The 25,487-nt window shown below is 45.2% G+C and overlaps 1 protein-coding gene across 8 annotated transcripts in view; it reads right to left on the reverse strand.

Annotated features, from left to right (window-relative positions):
* ABLIM3 (actin binding LIM protein family member 3) overlaps window positions 1–22,273 on the reverse strand; it is a 92,949-nt gene extending 70,676 nt beyond the window's left edge. For 3 of the 8 annotated variants that reach the window (XR_004537506.1, XM_033927537.1, XM_033927536.1), the window contains exon 1: window positions 21,891–22,270. Coding sequence is in view for 6 of the 8 variants with exons in the window: in XM_033927537.1 (XP_033783428.1) it covers window positions 21,891–21,903 (13 nt within the window). In the remaining 2 variants the exon portion in view is untranslated. Of the gene's footprint in view, window positions 1–21,890 lie in introns of all 8 variants that reach the window. The other 5 variants (XM_033927541.1, XM_033927538.1, XM_033927539.1 and 2 more) reach the window with 3 other exon arrangements.
* Window positions 22,274–25,487: the final 3,214 nt, after the last annotated feature.

Here is a 25,487-nt window from a genome sequence, read left to right on the forward strand (position 1 = left end):
GATCGTCTGTAGCCTCTCCCTTATCTCCACGGAATCCAGAACATCTGTATGGACGTGGGCGTGGGTGTAGGTGTGGATGAGGGGCGTCTTTGTTTAGATTTCAAGCTAGAACAGAAGATCTAGAGAACAGCTGGTAATAATTCATTCAGGAAATAATTACTGCTGTCACCGCTTGTGGGATTGGAGGCTCCCTGAAGGTTTGGAGGGCCTCCGCAGCGCGAGGACAGCTGTGTGTGGGTTTTCCTTTCTCACTTGCATTATTGAACTTGAGGGTGGGAGTTGCACAAACTGAGGATCGAGAACCACATTCCTCGCTTCTGGGTTTGGCGATCCCACCCAAATCCAAGAGTCCAAAGCTTTGTGCTCTCCGTGATGGTGGTCTTATGTCTGACTTTAGCTGGACCAAAGCCCAGGAAATTGCTAGAAAATACAGATGATCTTCACAGAAGAAAGTGGTCAGATAGTTTGAGGATGGCTACAGCATGTCAACAAAAGAAAGTTGGGAAAAGTTTCCAAATTGTACCTAAGCAAAGCTGTCGATGAAAGACCAACACTTAAACAGTCTCATCTGAAACATGGCAACATGACGGCAGATAAAGGCCCAATGGCCCATCTGAAGCATCCATTATCTCCTCCTCTCCCTATAGGCTAAGGGGCTCATAATCAAAACTTAAACACGTCTAAAAACCCGCCCAAGTCAGTACTTGGATGACCTAAAAGACAGGTCATCTAACTGCCAATAATCAAACCGAATTTCTGGACGTATCCAGGAACATTTTAGGCCTCTGAATGCTACTGTGCACCCAGAGCTGAAAGGGACATATCTGGAGGAGTGGTTAGGGCGGTATTTGGGTGGGATGTGAGCCGACTGCAGGGATAACTGAACGTTTCACGAGACTTCCTGGACAAAACTTTTCTTTGTGAGTTAGACGATGTAAAAGCAGGTATAAGTGGCAAAGTGACCAGATAATCACTGCAGGGACAGTGTAAAGACTCCCCACACTTCCCCCCCAGTGATCATTGACCCCCCTCACACTGCCACAAATATCGGAATAAAAAAGTATGCACCTATTTCCGGAACATCAACCAAGGACAAAGAAAAGGACTGGAGACAGGTGTACAAGATGCAGGCAAAATTTATTCTAAACAAATAAACCACTTATAGCAATATGGGACCCGACACGGTCCGTGTTTCGAGCAACACTGTCTTCCTCAGGGGTCCCATAGAAAGGTGGTAACAAATATGCCCGATCTGTATAATGTGTAGTACACAAACAGAATGTCCCATATTGCTCTAAGTGGTTTATTTGTTTCTAATAAATTTCGCCTGCATCTTGACACCTGTCTGCAGCCCTTTCCTTTGTCCTTGGTTTATCGTTTTTGACTGAAGATCTGTTGGGTCTTCTTTTTTGCCTTTGTCCTGCTATAGGAAAGCCTAGTAGAGCTGCATACAGGTGTCTTAAGTAGCCTGGGGGTGGGATAGTGAATCATAGAGAGGAGGACCTAGGCCCATAAGCCACTCGAACCACTACATTGATGGTGGAAAATGTGAGCCCACCAGTATCCCCCCAAACCAACTCTGCGGCCTTATAGGTGCCATCTGCTGCCTTAAGGGCTATTTGGGTTGTAGACAGGTGGGTCTAGTGGGTTTTGGGGGCTCATCATAACCTATAAGGGAGTTCTGGTGAGATGTTTATGTGGCACCCTTTATGTGAAGTTCACAGCAGTGCCCTACAAGGTGCCCCACTGCTCTGTTGCCATGTCTGGGTGGCCAGTCCATCACGATGCTGGCCCCTCCCACATCCAAATGGTTTTACTCTGGGCGTTTGGGACATGGATGAAATTTTGGTCAAAAATGTGGTGTCCAGATAGACGATTAGAAAAAAAAAAAATGCTAGATGTATTTTTGTGAGGTCATAGAGCTTTATGGTAGAAACACGACGGCAGATAAAAGCCAAACCTAGTCTGGATCCACTATCTCCTCCTGTCCCTAAGAGATCCCACGTGCCTGTCCCAGGCTTGTTTGAATTCAGACACGGTTTTGCCTCCACCACCTCTACTGGGAGACTATTCTACGCATTTGTAGAACCATAGAATTATTGGTGCTCACAGTTTTGAATTGCTGCAGAGCTCGTGGGATTAAAGAGGCACTTGAGCGAATATCTTTAAGTGCAACAGAGGTCTTTTAACGTGTGACTCTTTCTAACGATGACTTTGAAAGTGTTGAAACACTGGACACAAATATATTCAGGGAATCAGATGCTTGGAACAGCTATACAAACATCAAATAGACTTACTGTGAAGACACATGTTGTTCCATATATTTTCACACTTTTCTGGAACAAAGAGCCCTTTCACAGCTCATATCACTTGTTTCCAAAATCATCCCCAGCCTTTGTGTTCCTGCTTCGTGTCTAATGGTGCGATGTCTTGATGTGGTTCCGATGAGAAGTGGCAAAGAAATGCTCCGAATATTAAGATTCATAAAGGTGGAGAACGAATAGTAACCAGGTTGAAAAACAACAACCCAAGCGTGAAATACAATGAGAATGATGTACCTTAGTGGGAAACACCTGCAGAACCAAATCTTGAAAAGGGAAACCCTTGTGATGGATTAGGAGTATATCTGCAAAGAGGGAGGGAGCGGGGGATGCTGTTAAGTTCTAGAAATCCTCACTAGTCAGAAAGAGAATCAACTTCAGTAAATTATCTGACTTCAACTAGTTTTATGCATCTAGACCTGTGGGATAATTTTTTTTTAAATAAACAAATCTTTGGGAATAATATTGCATACACGTTCCGAGTTAGAGAACAGAGAGAGGGGGGGGGGGAGGAAGGGGAGAAGAAAGAGAGGCAGAAAACATTACGACAAGGAAGAGAATGAGGAAAAAGGGGACAGGTTTGTAGAGCACGTTGATTTTACATCGTAACCACTTTTCTTTGTCTTGATTACATAGAGCAGGGGTAGGAAACTCCGGTCCTTGACAGCCATATTCCAGTCGGGTTTTCAGGATTTCCCCAATGAATATGTATGAGATCTATTTGCATGCACTGCTTTCAATGCATATTCATTGGGTAATCCTGAAAACCCGACTGGAATATGGCTCTCCCTGACATAGAGTGTAGGTGTTATTAATTGTTCATATATGTCCGTACAAATGATTTGAACATACTTTAAATGTCCAAAAAATTCAATCCATGATCATGAATGTACAACCCCACTTAATTCACCTTATAGTGTAGCTCGACAAGGGAATGGCCTCATTGGATGGGCTTTGTGGTCCTTCTTGGTCATCACTTTATGTTTCCATAAATTTTCTGGCACAGAATGCAGAGCTATTGCTCATCAGATTTCGGAAGAATTACTCATCTTATCTACAGCCCTAGATAATTATCCCTTAATTGCCAGTAACCTGCTGGTAGTCTGGCAGAGCTTCATCACACTTTAGATTTTACAGAAGAGAAAGTTCATTGTTTGTCTGTGCTGCGTGGAGCGAGATATTCAGAGGAGAAAAAGCAGGCGTACTGAGCTGAGAATATTGATAGGGCTAGGGCACTGTTTACGAGAAGGAAGGTTGCAGGAAAAGGGGGGCTTCTTAGGGAGAGGGGCTGTTGATCAGTTTGGTAGAACGCCAAATGTAGGTGGAAAGGTGCCACAGTCTGTTTACATAAATAAAAAGACTTTTGCAGCAGTTTTCAGATTTCTGGTATCACTACATTACTGGTATCCTGAGTGGTGTAGAACAGTGGTTCCCAATCCTGTCCTGGAGGACCACCAGGCCAATCGGGTTTTCAGGCTAGCCCTAATGAATATGCATGGAGCAGATTTGCATGCCTCTTACTTCCATTATATGCAAATCTCTCTCATGCATATTCATTAGGGTTAGCCTGAAAACCCAATTGGCCTGGTGGTCCTCCAGGACAGGGTTGGGAACCACTGGTGTAGAACACGTGGATCAATTTTTTTTACTGCATCAAGATTTACAAAGACAAGGGGACACTCGATGACTTTTAAAACCAATAGGAGGAAATAGTTTTTCACTCAGAGACTAGTTAAGCTCTGGAAGGCGTTGCCAGAGGATGGGGTAAGAGCAGCTAATGTAGCTGGTTTTAAAAAAAGGTTTGGACAAGTTCCTGGAGGAAAAGTCCATAGTCTACTGTTGAGACAGACATGGGACGGTAGCATGGAATGCTGCTACTATTTGGGTTTCTGCCAGTTATTTGTGACTTGGATTGGCCTCCACGGAGACAGGATACTGGGTTTGATGGACCATTGGTCTGACCCTGGAAGGCTATTCTTTTGTTATGATGCATTCAGAAGGCCACAGGATCATTTGCATCAATGATAAACAAGGAAGTCTACGGTATCAAGAACCCAGCCTCACCATGGTGCTCCCAGTGTGGCCTGTTTCCTGGATAAACTGCCCTCATAGGGCATCAGGTTCACATCATATATGCTTTGAATATTTTCCGCTTAACTGGCAACAGTAATTCGCTGCAGATTTTAAAACAAGAAAGAGGCATTCCATTGGGAATAAGGCAGCATTTTCAAAAGTATAGCAGCCATTTTACCCTTCCCCCCACCCGATTTCTACTGCCTGCCCGTGTAAAGTATGAGAATTGCTTTTAGCTCTCGTACTTTGAACTCGCTAAGTTTAAAAGGGAAAAGCCCCGGTTTCACTGCAAATGACATGCCGTGAAAGTCTTCATAGACTTGGCAGTAGGCAGCTGGTCAACCTTTCTTCCTGCGACTGCGACTCTCATGCAACGGCACAGAGATCAGGAACTTCTATCTCACGATTTCAGGTTTATTCAAAACTTGATATACCGCCTTATCAAATGTCAATAGCACTTGTTCTTAGTGGGGAGAGGCCCCTCCGTCCCTCTTTCAGTCACCTCTCAAACTTGTACAGATATCTCAGCCTGTAGCAAGATGTTGGGATGGACAAGTTTTGGAAGGAAAAAAAATAATTTTCTTGCGTTTAATTCTTATGTTCATGTTCTTCTAACACTGTCCTTGGTGCTGAGAAGCCTAAATCCTTTCCTCACTAACATTTTGACTCTGGAACAGGTACAGGTAGATGAGCTCCTGAGAAAGGGGGAGTGGAGATAACAATAGGAAAGGGGGGGGGGGATTTCACTTCTGAAAAGCGGTTCTTACTCATTGCCAGGTTTGATCATAATAGCTGAGTAATGGGTCCTTTCTGAGGTCTGGTAGGCGTCGCTAAATAAGAAGGTTTTAAGTTTGGACTTGACGTCTGTGGGAGCTTTGCGGGTCGTATCGTAGACTGATCCCGCCCAGAGCATCCCAAGGTAATGTTTTCTACCTGGGCTCCTTTCTGGGAGCTGTGTTACTTAAAGGGCAGGAAGCATAATTAATCAATAAAGAGCTCTTAATTGAGAAGAACGAGAAGTGGACTGATTGGGGACGTAATTAGATAAGGTTGTTGGATGGCCTTTGCCTAGGAATGAACACACATACAGAACCCGCTTTCTCTTTCTTTCTATTAACAGACCACGAATTGCCGATCTCTCAGGTCTTTAAATCCAGCTAGTAGCCCTTAACCTTAATCAGTAATGTAGCTATCGTTCTATTACTTCTTTCGTTCTGTTCCCTATCCACTGAACAATCTTCAATCTCTTTATTTCTTCCCTTATTAAGAATCAATTTATGGTAGTTTCTCTCGCTCCGTCTTGCTGATAGTTGCACAGGCTGTTAAGAAGACCTTTGAAAAAGGATTATGTGTGGCGGATATTGCTGAAAGTAATTCTTTGCACGCCCGTGCTAACAAAAGACAGATGAAGAATGCATGCAAACGTTCACGAGAAGGTAGAACCCAGTCCCCGAGTGTAAGAAAGGAGTTCTAACAAGAAAGCAATTCTTATATGTGGGGAGTGCGTGGCACAGTGGTTAGAGCTACAGCCTCAGCCCCCTGAGGTTGTGGGTTCAAATCCCATGCTGGTCCTTGTGACCCTGGGCAAGTCACTTCATCCTTCCCAAGTACATGAGATAAGATTGTGAGCCCATCAGGACGGGTGACATGTCAAAACTGCGGAGGACAACAGCGCACCGACGTTTGAGCACAGGAGAAAAGCGCTCCACCACTTTGAAGCCTTCCCTTTTGCACTCTAAGAGGGTGGGGGAGGAACCCCCTACTACAATGAAAACTCCCAAAGATCGAAAACGGGAAGGAGAACAGGAGTTTTCAGTGTAATCAGGGGGTTCCCCCCCCACACCCCCTCAGAACGTAAAACGGAACGCCTCAAAGCAGCAGAAGAAGCGGCACGCTGTCCTCCGCGCTTTTGACGGTGAACCCATCAGGATAGATGGGGAAAACTGCTCAAGCACCTGAATGTAAGCCACTAAAGCTATACGTAGTATATAAATTCTGAAATAAATTAAAAAAATAGGACGGCTGATAATTCAAAGCAATTCCCAAAAGGCAAAGCCATCAGAAGGTTCTCCTGAGATCTTCAGTGAACATTGGGATAACCCAGTGCTTTATTCAACTGATCCCAAATGAAGATCAAATTCCGCAGGTCAAGATATCATATCCAAAGCAGTGCTAGCAACCTTGGCTTGAATTTTAAGGTTCTCAGTCATCTTTCAAAAGGAGACAGATTCTTGATGTGAAAGGGCTTTTTGCTGGGTCTTAGTTGTGTGAATAAACTGAGTTTTTACAGGCCTCCCTCTATTCACTAGTGTGCTAGAAATACATTTTTCCCTCTCTTAATCTGCAAATTGCTGAGTGCTAATAAATATCCAGTCCGTTTCTGCTGAGTATTAGCCTATTTCCCAGAGGACGGCTCCCCGCCCGAGACCTCTATGGAAAGCGATTTTGCAGAACCCTGAGTCAGCTCATGGCAGACGGGTTCTTTCTCAAGGATGGCTCTCTGCCCAAGACCTCTATGGGAACTGATTTCTGCTGAATCCTGAGTCACTTCATGGTGGATGGGGGTCTTCTTTTTTTTTTTTTTCTTCAGAAAACTGTTCTATGGACTGCTACAAATGCAAGCTTTTCCTAATTATGACAGGGATAGCCATGCAAATGGCACTGAACTGTCTTAAGAACATAAGAGCTGCCATAATGGGACAGACCAAAGGTCCATCAAGCCCAGTATCCACCTTCCAACAGTGGCCAACCCAGGTTCCAAGTTCCTGGCAGAAACCCAAAGAGTAGCAACATTCCAGAGCTGAGATTGTGATGTCATAAAGCCTCATTCCACCAATGCCTAAGAGCCAACTCAGCAGTGATGTCACAATGGCTTGATTGTCCTAGACTTGGCTCACATAAGAACATACGAGTTGCGAAACTGGGACAGACCGAAGGTCCATCAAGCCCAGTATCCTTCTTGTAACAGTGGCCAACCCAGATCCCAAGTAGTAAAACAGATTTTTATCTTGCTTATCCTAGGAATAAGCAGAAGATTTCCCCAAGCCATCTCAATAATTTATTTATTTCTAAAATTTCTTAACCGTCTATAACTAAGCGGTTTACAGCATAAAACATTCACAATGATTCAGAGGACAACACGTAACAGTACTTTCAGTAAACACATTTAACCCACTAAAAATAGCAGGAAACTATAGTAGGATTACAAATCATCAATCGTGGCCTATAGACTTCTCTTTTAGGAAATTATCCAAGCCTTTTTAAAACCCCGCTAAGCTAACTGATTTCACCACATTCTCCGGCAACGAATTCCAGAGTTTAATTACATGTTGTGCGAAGAAATATTTTCTCTGGTTCGTTTTAAATCTACCGCTTAATAGCTTCATCGCATGCCCCCTAGTCCTAGTATTTTTGGAAAGAGTGAACAAGCGATTCACATCTACCCCATCCAATCAGTATTTTATAGACCTCTATCATATCCCCCTGAGCCGTGTCTTCTCCAAGCTGAAGAGCCCTAGCCCCTTCAGCCTTTCCTCATTGGGAAGTTGTCCCATCCCTTTTATCATTTTTGTCGCCCTTCTCTGTACCTTTTCTAATTCTGCTATATCTTTATTGAGATATAGCGACCAGAATTGCACACAGTATTCGAGGTGCAGCCTTACCATAGTGCGATACAAGGGCATTATAACATTTTCCTCTTTGTTTTCCATTCCTTTCCAGATAATTCCTAACATTCTAGTTGCTCTCATAGCTGCCATAACACACTAAGCTTGGCAGAGGCAGGTGGGGGTACTGGGCTGCGTTTCGGGTAAGGAAGGGAGAGAGGGATCCAGGGGGTTTGCGGCTCAGGACTGCCACCTGCTTCTGCCACAGGGGGGCTTAAGGGGGAGAGAGGGACTTTGCAGCTCAGGACCGTTGCTGCGCTGGTGCTTCGGGGCAGGAGGGAGGGGAGTCGTCTATCAGCTGCTTGGGGGCTTGAGGGAGGGAGGTGGGATTTGCAGCTCAGGACACTGCCTGGTGCTATGGGTCAGGAGGGAGATGGGGTTTGTGGCTCAGGACCGCTTCCACAGGTGTTTTGGGGGACACTGTTTTTTCAGCAGCAATTTTTTTGCTGGTTGGGTGAGAGTCCCAGTTAACTAAGATTCTACTGCAAATAGAATTAATTGTGATCCACATAGAGCTGTATAGGTTTATTTGTGAAATATAACTATTTTGTATTGTATTGCATTATTGTGATGGGGTATATGTCCTGTCACAGGGAGAAGAATGTCCCTGGGAGAAATTTCCTAGAAAAAGGCAGTACCAGAGAACATCCTGGGTCTGGGGTTAGTCCCTAACCCTCCTTTATAAAGTCAGAGTGAATAATGGGGACGAATAGTGGGAAATATTTTTTACTCAGAGAATAGTTAAGCTCTGGAATGCGTTACCAGAATGTGGTAAGAACGGTCAATGTAGCTTGTTTTTAAAAAAGGTTTGGACAAGTTCCTGGAGGAAAAGTCCATAAACTGCTGTTGAGACAGACATGGGGGAAGCCATTGCTTACCCTGGATCACTGGCATGGAATGCTGCTACTATTTGTTTTCTTGCCAGGTACTTGTGACCTGGATTGGCCTCTGAGAAGACGGGATCCTGGGCTAGATGGACCATTGGTCTGATCCAGGAAGGCTATTCTTATGAATCAGCTGCTCCTTTCCAACACTATTATGACATCGGACAGAAATTTAAACTATGTAGCAGAAAGGTAATAACAGAAGAGAGAGACTAGAGCAGACGGGAGGGAAAGGAATGTGTTGCCAGCCTGCAGCTTCCAGAAGCCGACCTCAGTCACAGGCAGCGGTGGAAAGTTTGGTTTTCTGCCTTGGAAATTGCACTGATTTATCTGGGAGGATGGTGAGAGGGAGCAATGCCATGTCCCAGGGATGCAAAAGAGCCCAAGAACTACTTCAAGCAAAAAATAAAAAAGGGGAAAGACCAATATAAAGCAGAGGCAGAGACCCACAGTCTTACTAAGACCTCATAAGAGAGCCCAGTTCCGCCACTGTAACGCTGCCGTGCCAGGAAAACCCTGGGATAACAATCTTGACAGAAGTGTGGAAAATGAAAACCTTGATGTGAGAAATCCAGATATTGGGGTGAAGGAGAAAAGCTCAAGACCAGCCTTACTAATAGACGTGTCTGTGTAAAGCAGGGGGTGTCAATGTCCCTCCTCGAGGGCCGCAATCCAGCCGGGCTTTCAGGATTTCCCCAATGAATATGCATGAGATCTATTTGCATGTACTTCTTTCAATGCATATTCATTGGGGAAATCCTGAAAACCCCAATGGATTCCGGCCCTCGAGGAGGGACTTTGACACCCCTGGTGTAAAGTGACTGTCAGGTACCAATAAATGGTTTATTGAGCTTTATATACTGCTTGGCTTGCAAAAGGAAAAGGACCCGATGGAAGTGTGGCCTAGTGGTTAGGCTTGTGGACTTTGATCCTGGTGATCTGGGTTCATTTGCTCCTCCTACAACGACTTAAAAACTATAGGAATTGGGGACCTAGCATTAGACTGGTTCACCTCCTACTTGTCTCTCAAACTGTGCCCCGAAGAGATTCCAGGTGCGCCATGAGAGATTGAAGAGTTTTATGAATATCAAAATCTACAGCTTTGCGTGCTCCTTTCAGCACTATATAAATCTGATGAGCCAAAGGTACAATTTGTCCAGGCAGGGATCCCTTTGCAAATTTCTAGCCATCCTTAAGGGGCCGAAATATCCAGCAGCACTTTCTTCCCCTTCCGAGGTCTTTCTAAACACCATTGCAACCCCTTTCCTTGGAACAGAATGAATAGCAGATCCCTGAGGGTAAATCAGCTCTAATGAAGAGTTATCACTTTCAGTTAACCAGGTTTGTGTTATTAAAGCTAATCTATATTGATTATCTCCCACCATATTTCTGATTGGACCTATTTTATTGCAGACAAACCTAGCACTGAAATAACACACTAGACTCAGCAAAATCTCTCTCCCATTTGCAGCTTATTTATTTCCGTTCGTTTTTCCTTTCCTCCCGTATGATCGGGATTTTTCATAAGAACATAAGCAGTGCCTCTGCTGGGTCAGACCAGAGGTCCATCGTGCCCAGCAGTCTGCTCATGTGGTGGCCCAACAGGTCCAGGACCTGTGTAGTAGTCCTCTATCTATACCCCTCTATCCCCTTTTCCTTCAGAAAATTATCCATTTCCTTCTTAAACCCTAATACCGTACTCTGTCCTATCATGCCTTCTGGAAGCTCATTCCAGGTGTCCACCACCCGCTGGGTGAAGAAAAACTTCCTAGCATTGGTTTTGAATCTGTCCCCTTTCAACTTTTCCGAATGCCCTCTCGTTCTTGTAGTTTTTGAAATTTTGAAGAATCTGCCCCTCTCTACTTTTTTTTTTTTTTAATTATTCCACTTGCAAATCTGAAAGCTATCAAAGCAGTGTATATTCGAGTATAACAGGTAGTTCTTGGATGCAGTTTCCAGGGCTCAAAGGATGTCAAAGTGCATAGAGACCAGAGTAACTGGTAGAAAACCAAGAATTGATTCTACTCTTGGTCAGCTCTCCTGCAGTCTTGAGTCCATTCAAGCAGCTAAACTTCAGTTAGAATTTCGACTGAATGGAGGCAGTCCAGAAAAGGGCCAATTTTCGATAGTGTGTCTAAGTTCGATTTGGACGTCTTGAAAAATCGGGTGGAGAAAATGTCCATTTTTGAAACTGCTAGATGTCTTGTCATTTTTTTTTTTGATCACCTATCTAGATCACAGGTGTCGAAGTCGGTCCTCGAGGGCCGCAATCCAGTCGGGTTTTCAGGATTTCCCCAATGAATATGCATTGAAAGCAGTGCATGCACATAGATCTCATGCATATTCATTGGGGAAATCCTGAAAACCCGACTGGATTGCGGCCCTCGAGGATCGACTTTGACACCCCTGATCTAGATGTTTGGCCCTTAGGATGTTTAACATTTTTGGCCATTATTGAAAAAAAACATCCAAGTTAAAAACGTCCAAAACCAAGCTATTTGGACGTAGGCAGGGCCACATAGACACGCCAGCAGAACAGTGGCATTGTTTCGAGATTCACATAAAGGGTGCCAGGTACACATCGCACCATAACTCCCTTGTAATATATGGCGAGCCCTCCAAAGCTCCCCCCAAACCTACTATTCCCACCTGTCTACCACCCTGCAGGTGTCACCTATATAGCAGTACAGTAGTATTTTGGTGGGCTCACACTTTCCACCATAAACCTAGTAGCTAGAGTGAGATATGGGCCTGGATCCCTCTCGCTACAGTTCACGATACCACCAACCAGGTTACTCCAGACACCTGCTTCCTGCTCTACTAAGATTTCTTGCTCTTGTTATAGAGACAGGCATGCACTAGGAGGGGGGTCATGATTTAATCCCTCCAGTGGTCATCTGGTCAGTTTGGGTACCATTTTGGCCCTTAGATGCTTTTAGAACTGGTCTAGCTCCAGACATCTATATGACATCCCACAAGACGCTCAAACACTAAGAACGCCTAAGCCTGCCAATACAATGTCTTCAACATGCCCCCTTGAACTTTGAACGCACAGCAGACAAAAAGTCTAGCACGATGTCTAAGAAATAAGTTTTGAAAATCGTCGATACAAATGTCCAAGTGCCGGTTTATACCGTCTTTTGGACATCTTTCTTTTTATTTTTTTTTTCAAGGAAAGAAGAGACCTGGGAGATATAGATGCTCTGGAGATCAAGATGTGTTTAAGAGTCCCTAGGGCCAAGCACACATTTAAATAAATTGACAGGCCAATGTTCAAGTCTTTCTTTATCTTTCACGGACGATTGCTGAAGATGGATGTGGTGCTCAAGGATGCCATGCTTCCTGCATCCCAAGCTTCCACTCTCTGGGCCTACTGCAGTGGTGCATTAATATGTGAAAATACTTATTCTGCATAAGAACACAATGTTTTTCTGATAAAAAGGAAGTCCTAGAAAAAGGTGTGATGATATCAGTCTCCCAGGGTGCAGACTCAAGAATGTTTGGCATATTGTGGGTTTGTTTGTTTTTTTACTAAAATGTGGAAGTCGAAGAGATGCCTTCCAGGAAGAAGACAGAAGAAAATTTCAAGAAGGCATCTAACAAGCACATTGGATCCTTAGTGAAGAGCCATCAGAAGAATAAAATAGCATTGGAGGGGGGTTAGGAAGCAAGTGCTAGAATAAGCAGAAGTGGAATCCTAGTGGAAATGTGGGGACGCACGCAGCCAGAAGCCAGACCTGTCTGGTGGGCTGCAAGGATAGAATTAATGAGCTATTTGATCTGTGCAGCAGGTTGCAAATGTTTTGTAATTCCTAGATGTCTTAGAAGAAATGCAGCTGTTTGAAAAGCCAGGTACCTCTGGCAAGTCCTGTGTCAATTAGTGGAATAGGTCTGAGGTCATGAGAAGTCAACTGGAAAGACCACGAGGACTTGGCAACTGACCATTAGGGTATCAGCTGCACTGGTGTCGGTGAGTTTTGCTTGCTCCGATATCCTCCTGTATATGGTTGTCTGGCACCTGGGATCTACATTGTCTGGAAAAACAGAACCCCTTACATAGTTTCAAATACATGTAAGTCTGATAATACATTGGTCCAACCTTTATTAGAAAACTTCCTTAGCAATGGTGAAAAGATGTATGAGGAGAAACTGGAAGCCCTGAATATGTGTACCCTAGAAGAGGAAAGGAGGGACAGGGGAGATATGATTGAAAGGTATTAATGTAGAACAAAATCTTTTTCAGAGAAAGGAAAATGGTAAAACCAGAGGGCATAATCTGAGGTTGATGGGTGGTAGACTCAAGAGCAATGTTAGGAAATTCATCTTTACGGAGAGGGTGGTGGATGCATGGAATGCGCTCCCGAGGGAGGTGGTGGAGAGGAAAACGGTGACGGAGTTCAAAAATGCATGGGATAAAAACAGAGGATCTCTAATCAGAAAATAATGGTATATATTGAAGGATCTAAGGCTGGTATTGGGTAGACTTCAACGGTCTGTGTCTGTATATGAGGACGAGCTGGGGAGGGCTTCGATGGCTGGGATGGTTTAGATGGGCTGGAGTGAACTTTGACAGAAGCTCCAATACTAAGCACAGGCACGCACAGGCAGAGCTCTGGGCTTCTGGCCCAAAAATATCTAAGAAAAAGGATAATTTTAAATTAAATCATTAATTTATAGAGTGTGTATGGTTGGGCACACTGGATGGACTATTCGGGTCTTTATCTGCCATCATTTACTATGGGGCTGATAATCAAAACTTTAAAACGCCCAAAAAGTCGGCACTTAGACATCCTAATAGCAGAGACGTCCAAGTGCCGATAATCAAAACCAACTTTCTGGATGTGCAGAAGCACTTCTAAGCTGCTGTGCATACAGAGCTCAAAGGGGTGGGTTGGGAGGTGTGTTATGGGGGGGAATTGGGCGGGCTTCAACCTAGACGTACCCCAGCCATAATCAAAGCTTTCCTAGAGGGAACTAGACCTGCAGTTAGACCTGTTTGAGTTGCGTCTAAGTTCCACAAGGGTGCCCAAACTGACATGAAGACCACTGGAGGATTTAAGGCATGACCCCCACTTATTTCCCCAGTGGTCACAACGCCCTCCCACCACCCAAAGAGCAAAAAAACCCCAACAACAACATGTAGGCTTCCCATCAGCTGATCGCGGCAGAAGGAATCCCCATCAGCTGAGCCAGTTTGGGGGATTCCTGGTGACTCAGCTGATGGGGATTCCTCCTCCAAGGATCAGCTGAGCCGCAGAGCCCTACACCCCTCCCCCAATATCCCGTTCACTTTCCCCACATCCTCCTGACCTCCCCCCATTCCTTCGAAAGAGCAAACGGCAGGAGGGAAGCTCCCTCCCTCCTGCCTACAGGGCCGTGTGCTGCAAATGATGGGGCTTCCCCCTCCCAATGCATCTTGGGATGCAGTAGGAGGGGCCAAAGCCCCCAATTGGCTCCTCTCTATTTATGACACTGTTTGGAGAATAAAACCAGAAAAACCTTTCCAATAGATAAAAAAAAACATTTTAGTGCAGAAGGTTAAGCACAAAGACCTCGTCTAGACACCAGATATTGTGCTCAGTAGAAAAAAAGACTACAACTTCCTGTATTCTCTTAATCTATTCTCGACATGAGGCTCATTATTATAAGCAAAATGAAGCAATTTGGAGACACTTCCCTATGCAACATGCATGTGAAATCTGGCCATCACGTTGAATGTCTTTCTCAGATGGGCATTTGAAATCAGAGTGAGAAAGAGAGACATTTCCTTCGGGGAGACTGTCTCAATGCACAGAAATGGCAACAGCACTTCAGCATGTGATCTGATTTATAGCATCAGGCGAGTCTGGCAGGTGAAATGTCTCGCACATACCTTTCTCCCTCTTCCTGAGAATCTCTTGGGGGAAATCCCTGTAAACGAATGAAGAGCATTTACAGTGGAAATCCAATGCCCTCCACATACCACACTCCCGACTCAGAGACAGCCAGCTTATTACTATCGACAGCTGCGACTTATGGTCCCAGCAGTAAACGGTGCCAAATTAAAAACAAGCGTACTGGAGGAAAAGGACAGAGGTGGAATGAACTTTGCCCAGGCCACCTGTTTTCCAAAATGCATTAAATAAACTCACAGCTAAAATATCAGATTCAGAGTCATCTGTCCAACATGCTGCCCCTTAAAGAAATGGTCAAACAGTTCTGTGGTGCATTCTGGAAGGCTGCTAGCCTATTCAGGGAACACTGACTCTCTGTTTGGTGATGTTTCTGGAATCCTGTAACCCTCAAAAAGACAAAATAGTATCCAAATTATCGGAGCACATTTTACGGGTCAACTCCCATTCAGTGTGTGCATTTATCATGCACGCAATTGTCGTACGCGCATTCAACGGGTCACCATATTATTATTGGGCACTCTTGTGTTTCTTGTGAGGACGACTGCTGTAGGCATTCATGATTTACAGATTAACCCCCTCAGGCCTACCTGTGTCATTGGTGAAAGAGCCTCCCTAATCTCTGATCTCCACTATCTGCAAGCTTTTATGAAAGGATCTTAAAGATCTGATGTCTTTCCACAAGAACATGCTTATCTTATCATCTAAAAATGCCAGCGCAGCCCCCTCGTTCCTTCCCAGCTGATCATCATTATATCGTGGGCTTGCCGTGTGTCCTGTCCGCCTTCCCACTTAGAGCCCAGTGACAGGCCCGTGACTGCCTGCAAACTTCGTACTGGCAGAGGGGGAAGCTATCATTAAAGGCCACAACGTTCACTTTAGAAATGCAATTATCAGGGTAAACCAACCTGACTCTGTCATTAGGAAAATTAGTATTTACTCCATGACAGTGCCTCGCAACTTCAAAACAGTGATACTTCCTAAGAACTTGAGAAGGCTGGTTCTTACTTTGCCATTTGAACAAGATTAGGTAGCTTTAGTTCTCCGTAGAAAACAACTTGGGACTCCAGAGATCGGAAGAAGAAAACTAGATAAGAGCCAGGCTCTGAGGAAGAAAGTATGAGGACAAGATGGCCTCCTGTGAGGCTCAGTCCACTAACTTCCATTTCTCCAGCTTTGCTAAAGTGGACACAACAGAAAGAGGCAAAATGAGTCAAGGAAAGAGCTAAACCCAAATCAATCAATCAATCAATAACAGGGCTGGAATGGACCACAAGATCATAGGAATAGCCTTACTGGGTCAGGCCAATGGTCCATCTTCACGGCAGCCAATTCAGGTCACAAGTACCTGGCAAAAACCCCAAATAGTGGCAATATTCCATGCTACCGATCCAGGGCAAGTAGTGACTTCCCCCATGTCTATCTCTATAGCAGACTGTGGACTTTTCCTCCAGGAACTTGTCCAAACCTTTCTTAAACCAGCTACATTAACTGCTCTTACCACTTCCTCTGGCAAACGTGCTCCAGAGCTATTCTCCGAGTGAAAAAAATATTTCCTCCTATTAGTTTTAAAAGTATTTCCCTGTAACTTCATCGAGTATCCCCTAGTCTTTGTAAATTTTGATGCAGTAAAAAATGGATCCATTTGTGCCCATTCTATACCGCTCAGGAGTTTGTAGACTTCAATCCTATCTCCCCTCAGCCGTCTCTTTTCCAAGCTGAAGAGCCCTAACCTCCGTAGTCTTTCCTCATACGAGAGTTCCAGCCCCTTTTAAACACTCGCTCTTCTTATGAAATCACACCATGAAGCGATACAGAGGCATTATAACATTCTTAGTCTTGTTTACCATCCCTTTTCTAACAATTCCTAGCATCCTTTTTGCTTTTTTGGCTGCACATTGGGTGGAAGGCTTCAGAGTATTATCTACAATGACACCCAGGACTTTTTCTTGTGCACTGACCCCCAAGGTAGACCCTAGCATCTGATAACTATGATTTGGATTCTTTTTCCCAATGTGCATCACTTTGCATGTAGCATCAAGCATCCTCTAGCTCCCTTTATTACCCTCCCTTCCCTCCAGGTAACATTCCTAACTGCGTGTGGGATCCCAAGAGGGATTGTGAGAATGCCATTCCTCTGCTCTGGGTTGAACTTCACTAGAAATGTTCAACAGTCTTCCAATTCCTATTTATACCCCTGGAATCCCATGTGTGGCCTAAACCAGGGTTGGCGGTATAAATAGTGATGGCAGAAGAGTCTGTTAAAGCCTTCACTCACGAAGATCCATCTGCCTGGGTGTCTTCATGTCTACCTCTCTGTGGCCACATGGCAAGCCTCCAAGCCACACCAGAGAGGTTGAGTAATTTCTTAAATGGACAGGTAGTCCCAGTGTCTCAAGAATAATAAGAGTGATTTTCAAAATCATTTCTGCACATTCAGACGGGTGTAATATACAGAAATGGGGCTTTTGAAAATTGTTCAGTACATTTGTACATACTTGCTTAAGCATTTGTTTCATTTTGGGAAATTGTTCCCACAGGTGGGGTTGTGGAAAAGAGTAGCAAAAGTGTACACATAAATTTTAACCCAAGAGCAGGTATATACTTTTCACAAACCAATTTTTGAAAGGGATTTTTTCCTCGGAAAATTGATATAAAATCTTTGGGGAGAAAATACCTGCAGACTTTGCCCATATACAGTAGGACTACAAGTCCCATGATGCTCATGGATGAATCAGAGCTGTCTCCTGTGGTCTTACTGTGCCCTTCTCCTTTCAGTCACTTTTTAAGAAATCGACTTCAGCCTGGTCCAACAGAGCAGTCTGACTTTTCATTGGGCATTAACACCCCAACTATGACGTGTGGAACCTCCTGTCCCTTACAATCAAACGCACTTCTTGATGATATCGAAAAACACAGATCAATGAGCAAAAGACCACCCCATGCATGTCCCATCAGCCTCCTCCTGTCTTTCAGTCACATGATCGGCCAAACACTGGCTTCTAGAGCAGTATTATGGTCTGTGTTGCGTCCCTTTACTCAGTCCCAGAATTAATAGGGATCAGGGTATGTAATCTGCTCTTCAGAAAACTAAGCATATCCCATAGCTCTCTTCAACTCCTTTTATCTCTTCTTATTATAAGGCAAGGCAGTTACACCCTACGCCTCCTAAGTCCTGTCATGCTTCAGAGACATTATAAGGACAGTCACTTCCATCTCCTGTCTCCTTCTTGCTCAGCAATCCCTCCGTTAGAGAACAGTAACATCACCCAGGTCCTCCTCATCTCCCAACTCCTTTCACCAGCCTCATCCTCAGTGCTTTCAACCGTTTCTCTTAAACATCAAAGAATGACTCGGCATATCCGTCATCTCTTCTACACATCCCACTTCCCTCTCTAGTGCCTTACAATCACTGATCTACTCTCCTCCGTCCACCAGGTTGGAATATTTTCTCCTTCTAGGGCTTTCTCAGAATGTCTACATTTTGATCCCTGTCTCTTCATCTGGCCATGTTATGATGTAATGCAGATGTTCATTCTTAGAAATGTGCTTCGTCTAAAGAAGTGTTTAAATAAATAGTGTCAGTTCTCAGCGTAACAAAGGGTGCCCTTTCCCGATGCACCTCTTAAACACATGACTGTAACGACCAATATATCGTAGAACAGAATTGTTGAAAGCGATCCTTCAGCCCTTAAAATCTGTCAGGGTTAAAAATAGGTCAGTTATCGGAATTTAAGTTTCATCCACACAGATCCCACCACCTGTGGTGTGCCATTACATATGGCAATTTGACCCTCACTACTAGGGGAGCGGCTGGGGATGTGGGAAAGGCCTCAGGAGAAAGTGGAGCTGTAGGCTGAATACTGACCAGATTTCAGGAGCTTCTGTTAACCTGACCTGATTCAGCTTGAATTACTCCAGTCTTCTGTGACCCCTCCAGCCTTGAACCAGGATCTTTTATGCAGATATAACGCTGTCAAAAGTCATACAGCTTCTTAAATTTATGCCTGAACCTCCACCTGATCAGTTGAGCTTAAGTCAGCCTTATCTAAGACGGCGGGCTGGCTCCCTTCCAATGGGAAACCGAGTCAAGTGAACTCTGAGAGACTGGGTTTGGGTCTGAACCACAGAGTCTGAGAGTCGGCCTCTACCTGACTGGAGTGTGACAATCTCAGCACACATTCAGTCCCAGAGTTCTACAAGACTACAAGACACTTACATGTCCTCTAAACCAGCCTGTCCTGGAGGACCAGCAGGCCAGTCGGGTTTTTGGGCTAGCCCTAATGAATATGTTCGGGGCAGATTTGCATGCCTATCACCTTCATTATATGCAAATCTCTCTCACGAATATTCAAAACCCGACTGGCCTGGTGGGCGTCCAGGACAGGGTTGGGAACCACTGCTCTAGACATATTACACACATAGTAACATAGTAACATAGTAGATGACGGCAGATAAAGACCCGAATGGTCCATCCAGTCTGCCCAACCTGATTCAATTTAAATTTTTTTTTTTTTTCTTCTTAGATATTTCTGGGCAAGAATCCAAAGCTTTACCCGGTACTATGCTTGGGTTCCACCTGCCGAAATCTCTGTTAAGACTTACTCCAGCCCATCTACACCCTCACAGCCATTGAAGCCCTCCCCTGCCCATCCTCCACCAAACGGCCATACACAGACACAGACCGTGCAAGTCTGCCCAGTAACTGGCCTTAGTTCAATATTTAATATTATTTTCTGATTCTAAATCTTCTGTGTTCATCCCACGCTTCTTTGAACTCAGTCACAGTTTTACTCTCCACCACCTCTCTCGGGAGCGCATTCCAGGCATCCACCACCCTCTCCGTAAAGTAGAATTTCCTAACATTGCCCCTGAATCTACCACCCCTCAACCTCAAATTATGTCCTCTGGTTTTACCATTTTCCTTTCTCTGGAAAAGATTTTGTTCTACGTTAATACCCTTTAAGTATTTGAACGTCTGAATCATATCTCCCCTGTCTCTCCTTTCCTCTAGGGTATACATATTCAGGGCTTCCAGTCTCTCCTCATATGTCTTCTGGCGCAAGCCTCCTATCATTTTCGTCGCCCTCCTCTGGACACATACAAGAGAGCCTCCAACATATTATAACACGCTCTACATATCTCCAGATCCACTATATACAAACCACACACACATTCATGCCACACCCCCCCCACACACACACACATACGTCCCTTAGACATATTCCACACATGCTACTCATATGAGGGTTCTTCAAAAAGTTTCCGCACTTTCATATTTTCATGGGAGAAGTAGTAAGAGGGCGTGTCGTAGAATGTCATGTGACCAGCCAGTCAGGCAAAACAGGGGAATTATGTGGAAAAGTGATGTCATTTGCTTTTGAGATATTTAATAACTAGGGTTTAAAAAGTACAAGTGCAGAAACTTTGGGAAGATCCTTTGTCAATATATCTCCAGACCAGGGGTTCTCAAGCCTGTATGACATACTGTAGAACTGCATACAAAGGAGGCAGGGCATGCAAATTTATTCCATGCATATTCATAGTGAATATGGCTTAAGCCCCAAGTCAGTCCTGGAGCAGTGGATATCCGATGAATGTACGTGAAAGAGATTTGCATGCAATGGAGGCAGTGTGTATGCAAATCAATGTCATGCATATTCATTGTGGATATCCTGAAAACCTAACTGGTTGGGTGTGTCCCCAGGACTGGATTGAGAAGCCCTACCCCAAGAACAATATAACACCCTCTACATATCCCCAGATCCATTACAGACACACTACGCACATATTCTCCCCCCATCCCTCAATGTACAAGCACTCCCACACAGTGGCACAGTAAGGAGGGGGCAGTCCTCCCTGGGCACCATGTTGGGGGGGGGCTCTGGCAACCCCTCATCCTCTCCGCCCCCTGCCTCTTCCCATTCCTCCCCCCTATATCTCTAGTTGAAGTTGTTGACGTGGCAGTCAACAACGTGCTTTTCGCGACCCCATCAGCTCTCCCGCTGACATCACTTCTGGGTGCCACGCATAGGGAGAGCCAATGGGGTCTGAGGAAGACTTTGTTGACTGCCATGAGCAACAACCTGAACTAGAGGTACAGGAAGGGAAGGGGGCACATGCGGCAGGCGGGGTCAGGAAAGGAACGGGGCGGGGGTGCCTCTCACCCACGCTATGCCACTGTTCCCACACAGTTATTCATATACACTCTAATACGCCCACAGTAGGCGTGAAACCAAGGAGGACAGATTGGATGGTTAATGTAGGGTCGTCAGGTCAACTCAAACAGGCGGATGCCCTGCTGCAAGCACAAATATGGCATCCCACTTTTCTTATGGAAATCAGAAATACAAGTCCATGATGCAAAGGGTCTGTGTCGACTCACCTGGGCGAGATGGCAACAGTAGTGCAGGGGTGTCAGAGTCCCTCCTCTTGGGCCGCAATCCAGTCGGGTTTTCAGGATTTCCCCAATGAATATGCATGAGATCTATTAGCATACAATGAAAGCAGTGCATGCAAATAGATCTCATGCATATTCATTGGGGAAATCCTGAAAACCCGACTGGATTGCGGCCCAAGAGGAGGGACTTTGAGATCCCTGATTCAGAGGGCACATTTATTGACCATTTATGCAAAAATCTTTTGCCACTAATGGATGGGACGAACGGATGTAGTGATGAGTTCAGCAATGGCAGGGTCTCTTCTCAAAGTGCCCTCCAGGATTAAATTGGTTTTTTTTTGTGCAGGGCACTCTCTACAATGCTGTCGAGGCAAGGGATTGCATGTTATTGTTACAAGATTAGGAAATGATACCGGTGCTGTGGTGCTCCTGGATCGATGCAGCACTAGAAGAGCTAAGAGACTATGAAAGAGAAGATAAAAACATGCAGCCCAAAAGGAGACATTTTCTTAGCTTGCTGGGGTTCCCCGACGGCACTTTCGGTTCACCCGGTCACAGGGTCTGGGCGGTCCTGGCCCTGCCACCGTGTGCTGTCAACGGACGAGCCCTTAATCTGCCCGTTTCCAAGTTAGTGCAAGCCGGCGCCCCCTACTTACCACTGGTGCTCATGGTGGCAGTGCCCGTCTCTCTCCTGCTTCACCCACAATGGCTCCTTGCCATTCGCATCCACTTTCCTCTGGGCAGGACCCCAGCTCAGCAGAAGCAGGCACAGCCAGTGCAGGGTGCTTGTCACCTAGCTGCCAGCGTGCACGCCGGTGCCATGCAGGCAGCCCGTCCTTTTGGGCTAGGCAAGCTCTCAGATCTTCACCTCGGGAAAAAGCAGCAACAGCGGGGCAGGGTCGGCTTCTTTTCTGCCATCAAACGCAGTCGGCTGCCCCCTGCTGGACACAATGCCGGTTGGCGAAAGCTAGGGACCAAGAACTGCAAACGGACGAGGAGGATGAGACGCAGGGTTTCCAATCATTTAGCCTGGATAGAAATGCCAGCCATGATGCCTGTGAGACCAGAGGACTTGGGAGGGAGGGAGGGATCTTGGCTGACTCACCAGAAGCCCACTTGGTACAATTCCTTTTCAGGTGTTGAAAATCCCCATGAGAAACACTGAAGAAAAGTGTAAAGAATAGGCAAGGAGAGAAAGTTCTGGCAAGCTTCCCTAACAGAACATTATAAGGCCTTATTCTTTGTTCTGGCCCTTCTCTCCTGGGTCTGGTAGCCCATTTAGCAGAGGGTTCTCAGAAGACCCAGCCATTCTCTGCAGATCCAAAAGGTATAATGTCCATCCTTCGCCCAGTCAGTGTGTGACAGGGTTAGACAAAGGTCCATCTTTAGGCTGGAGCGGGGCCTGACACAGGGCTTTTCGAGGCCTCTCAGCCGGGTGAAGGAGTGTCCTGTCCCTGTGCCCCTCCTGAGGAAGCCAATCGGGAAACCTGGGTTGGGGGTTTAACAGCTTATGGCAGTTGCAATGTCCCCGGAGCAGTGAAAGAGCAACAGCAGTGCCATCCTGCATTCAGAGAAGTTACCTATCTTTTCCTTGTATGTTATTAGCAGGTGGCAGAGACAGTGAACTTGCTGTGATGGTCCGTGACTTTTCACGAGAATTTGGTTATGGGTCTGAGCGTTCACTTAGAAATCTAGAGTCACTGTGTGACCATAAAAGTATTTGGTTGTTTATTTAGGTGGAAATAAGGTGATTATTTTTTTGAATTGTTGCATGATTACATATTGCCATCATGTTCTCTCCAGGGAAGAGGATGGGGTTCAAATGCCTGACCAGGTATCCTTTCTCTTGGTCCATGCTAGAGGGTCGTCTTCATGCCGTGGAGCCCCTCCAGTGTGGAGGCTTGTGTGGTCATACAGTTCACAGCTATCCACAGACACACATCATTGCCCTGTGATATGCTGGTATCATCATATCAGCACCTGACACATGTGTACGCTCACATCATCAACATGTGACAGTTTGGCTGGAGGCAGTAGAGGATACCACAGAAAGCTTATGCAGGAAATGAAGACGGAAAACTGACAGGGTTGACGGTCAGTCTAGAAGAGGTATGCAGGCAGATTGATAGGCTTAAAAATGATAACTCCCCGGGACCGGATGGCATCCATCCGAGGGTAATCAAGGAACTGAAAAGGGCTATAGCTGAACTGCTTCAACTAATAGCCAATCTGTCGATCAAATCGGGAAGGATTCCGGAAGACTGGAAAGTGGCAAATGTTATGCCAATCTTCAAGAAAGGTTTGAGGGGAGATCCAGGAAACTACAGACCGGTGAGTCTGACCTCGGTACCGGGAAAGATGGTAGAAGCACTGATAAAGGACCGCATCATTGATCACCTTGACGGACACAATCTGAGGACCAGCCAGCACGGCTTCAGCAAAAGAAGATCTTGCTTGACAAACTTGCTGCACTTCTTCGAGGGAGTAAGCAGGCAGATAGACAAGGGTGACCCGGTCAACATTGTATATCTGGATTTTCAGAAGACATTTGACAAGGTCCTGTATGAACAACAACTTCAAAAAATTGTGAGCCATGGAACCAAGGTTGAAATACTCATGTGGATTAAAAACTGGTTTGCGGATAAGAAACAGAGAGTGGGGGGTAAATGGACAATACTCGGACTGGAAAAGCATCATGAGTGGAGTGCCGCAGGGTTCAGTGCTTGGACCCGTGCTCTTCAACATATTTATAAATGACCTGGAAATTAGTATGATGAGTGAGGTGTTTAAATTTGCAGACGATATGAAGTTATTCAGAGTAGTGAAGACGCAGGAGAATTGCAAAAACCTGCAACGTGACATGGCAAATGAGGTTTAACGTGGATAATATAAGGTGATGCATGTCGGTAATTGTATACACGAATACAGGATGTCCAGTGCGGTACTTGGAGAGACTCCCCAGGAAAGAGACTTGGGAGTACTGGTTGACAAGTCAATGAAGCCGTCCGTGGAATGCATGGCGGCGGCGAAAAGGGCGTACAGAATGCTAGGAATGATAAAGAAGGGGATCACGAACAGGTCGGAGAAGGTTATCATGCCGCTGTACCGGGCCATGGTGCGCCCCCCACCTGGAATACTGCATCCAGCACTGGTCGCCGTACATGGAAAAAAACATAGTACTACTCAAAAGGGTCCAGAGAAGAGCGACTAAAATGGTTAAGAGGCTGGAGGAGTTGCTGTACAGTAAGAGATTAGAGAAACTGGGGCTCTTCTCCCTTGAAAAGAGGAGACTGAGAGGGGACATGATCGAAACATTCAAGATACTGAAAGGAATAGATTTAGTAGATAGAGACAGGTTGTTCACCCTCTCCAAGGTTGGGAGAACGAGAGGGCACTCTCTAAAGTTGAAAGGGGATAGATTCCGTACAAACATAAGAACATAAGCAGTGCCTCCGCCGGGTCAGACCATAGGTCCATCCTGCCCAGCAGTCTGCTCCCGCGGCGGCCCAAACAGGTCACGACCTGTCTGAATCACCAGAAGGGGCCCCTTGCCACCTTGGTTTCTCATTAAAGTCCTATCTTCCCATCAAAGTCCTAACCCTCTGGTCTTGCACATGCACGACCTGGTTGGCTTTCTATACTTATTACCTGGTTAGCTTTCTATACTTGTGTTACATCCTGAACGGACACGTATCAGAACTTTAGTAAGTGTCCTTAGGCATATGTTGTTTAAGGTTCATAGACAATTGCGCCCGTTGTTTAAAGATGCAAAGGTAGGCCCTGTTTATCTTTCCCTTCTTTGAAGATGGTACAAGGACAGGTAATGTTTAAACAGAGATAATGTGAAGTGAATTCAATTGTTTTGTTAAGCCGTATTTACAGACAGATTTAGATTAGGGTCTCTGCTGGTTAAGGCTTTTTCTGACCCTCTGTGGACTTCAATCTCTAGCTAGGAAAAATGCTGATGTGTTTAAAGTTTCATGTGACCTATGTCCATATATGGTTTGTATTTACGTCACATGCCGTCACATGCTGACAAACCTGATTCGTATAAATATGTGAAACTCATAATAAAAGACGGACATATTTGAAAGATGGTTTCTGGTCTTTAAGATGTGTCCCCAGGTACCTGACTTACATATGACAGAGACAGAGAAAGTATGGGGCAGGAATTGGGACCTGAATCCTTTTCACATCCCAGCACCTCTCTCAATATCCCACGATCCCTTTATCCCTCAGGAATCCGTCCAATC

Source organism: Geotrypetes seraphini, chromosome 18, assembly GCF_902459505.1.
Source record: "Geotrypetes seraphini chromosome 18, aGeoSer1.1, whole genome shotgun sequence".
Taxonomy (NCBI): domain Eukaryota; kingdom Metazoa; phylum Chordata; class Amphibia; order Gymnophiona; family Dermophiidae; genus Geotrypetes; species Geotrypetes seraphini.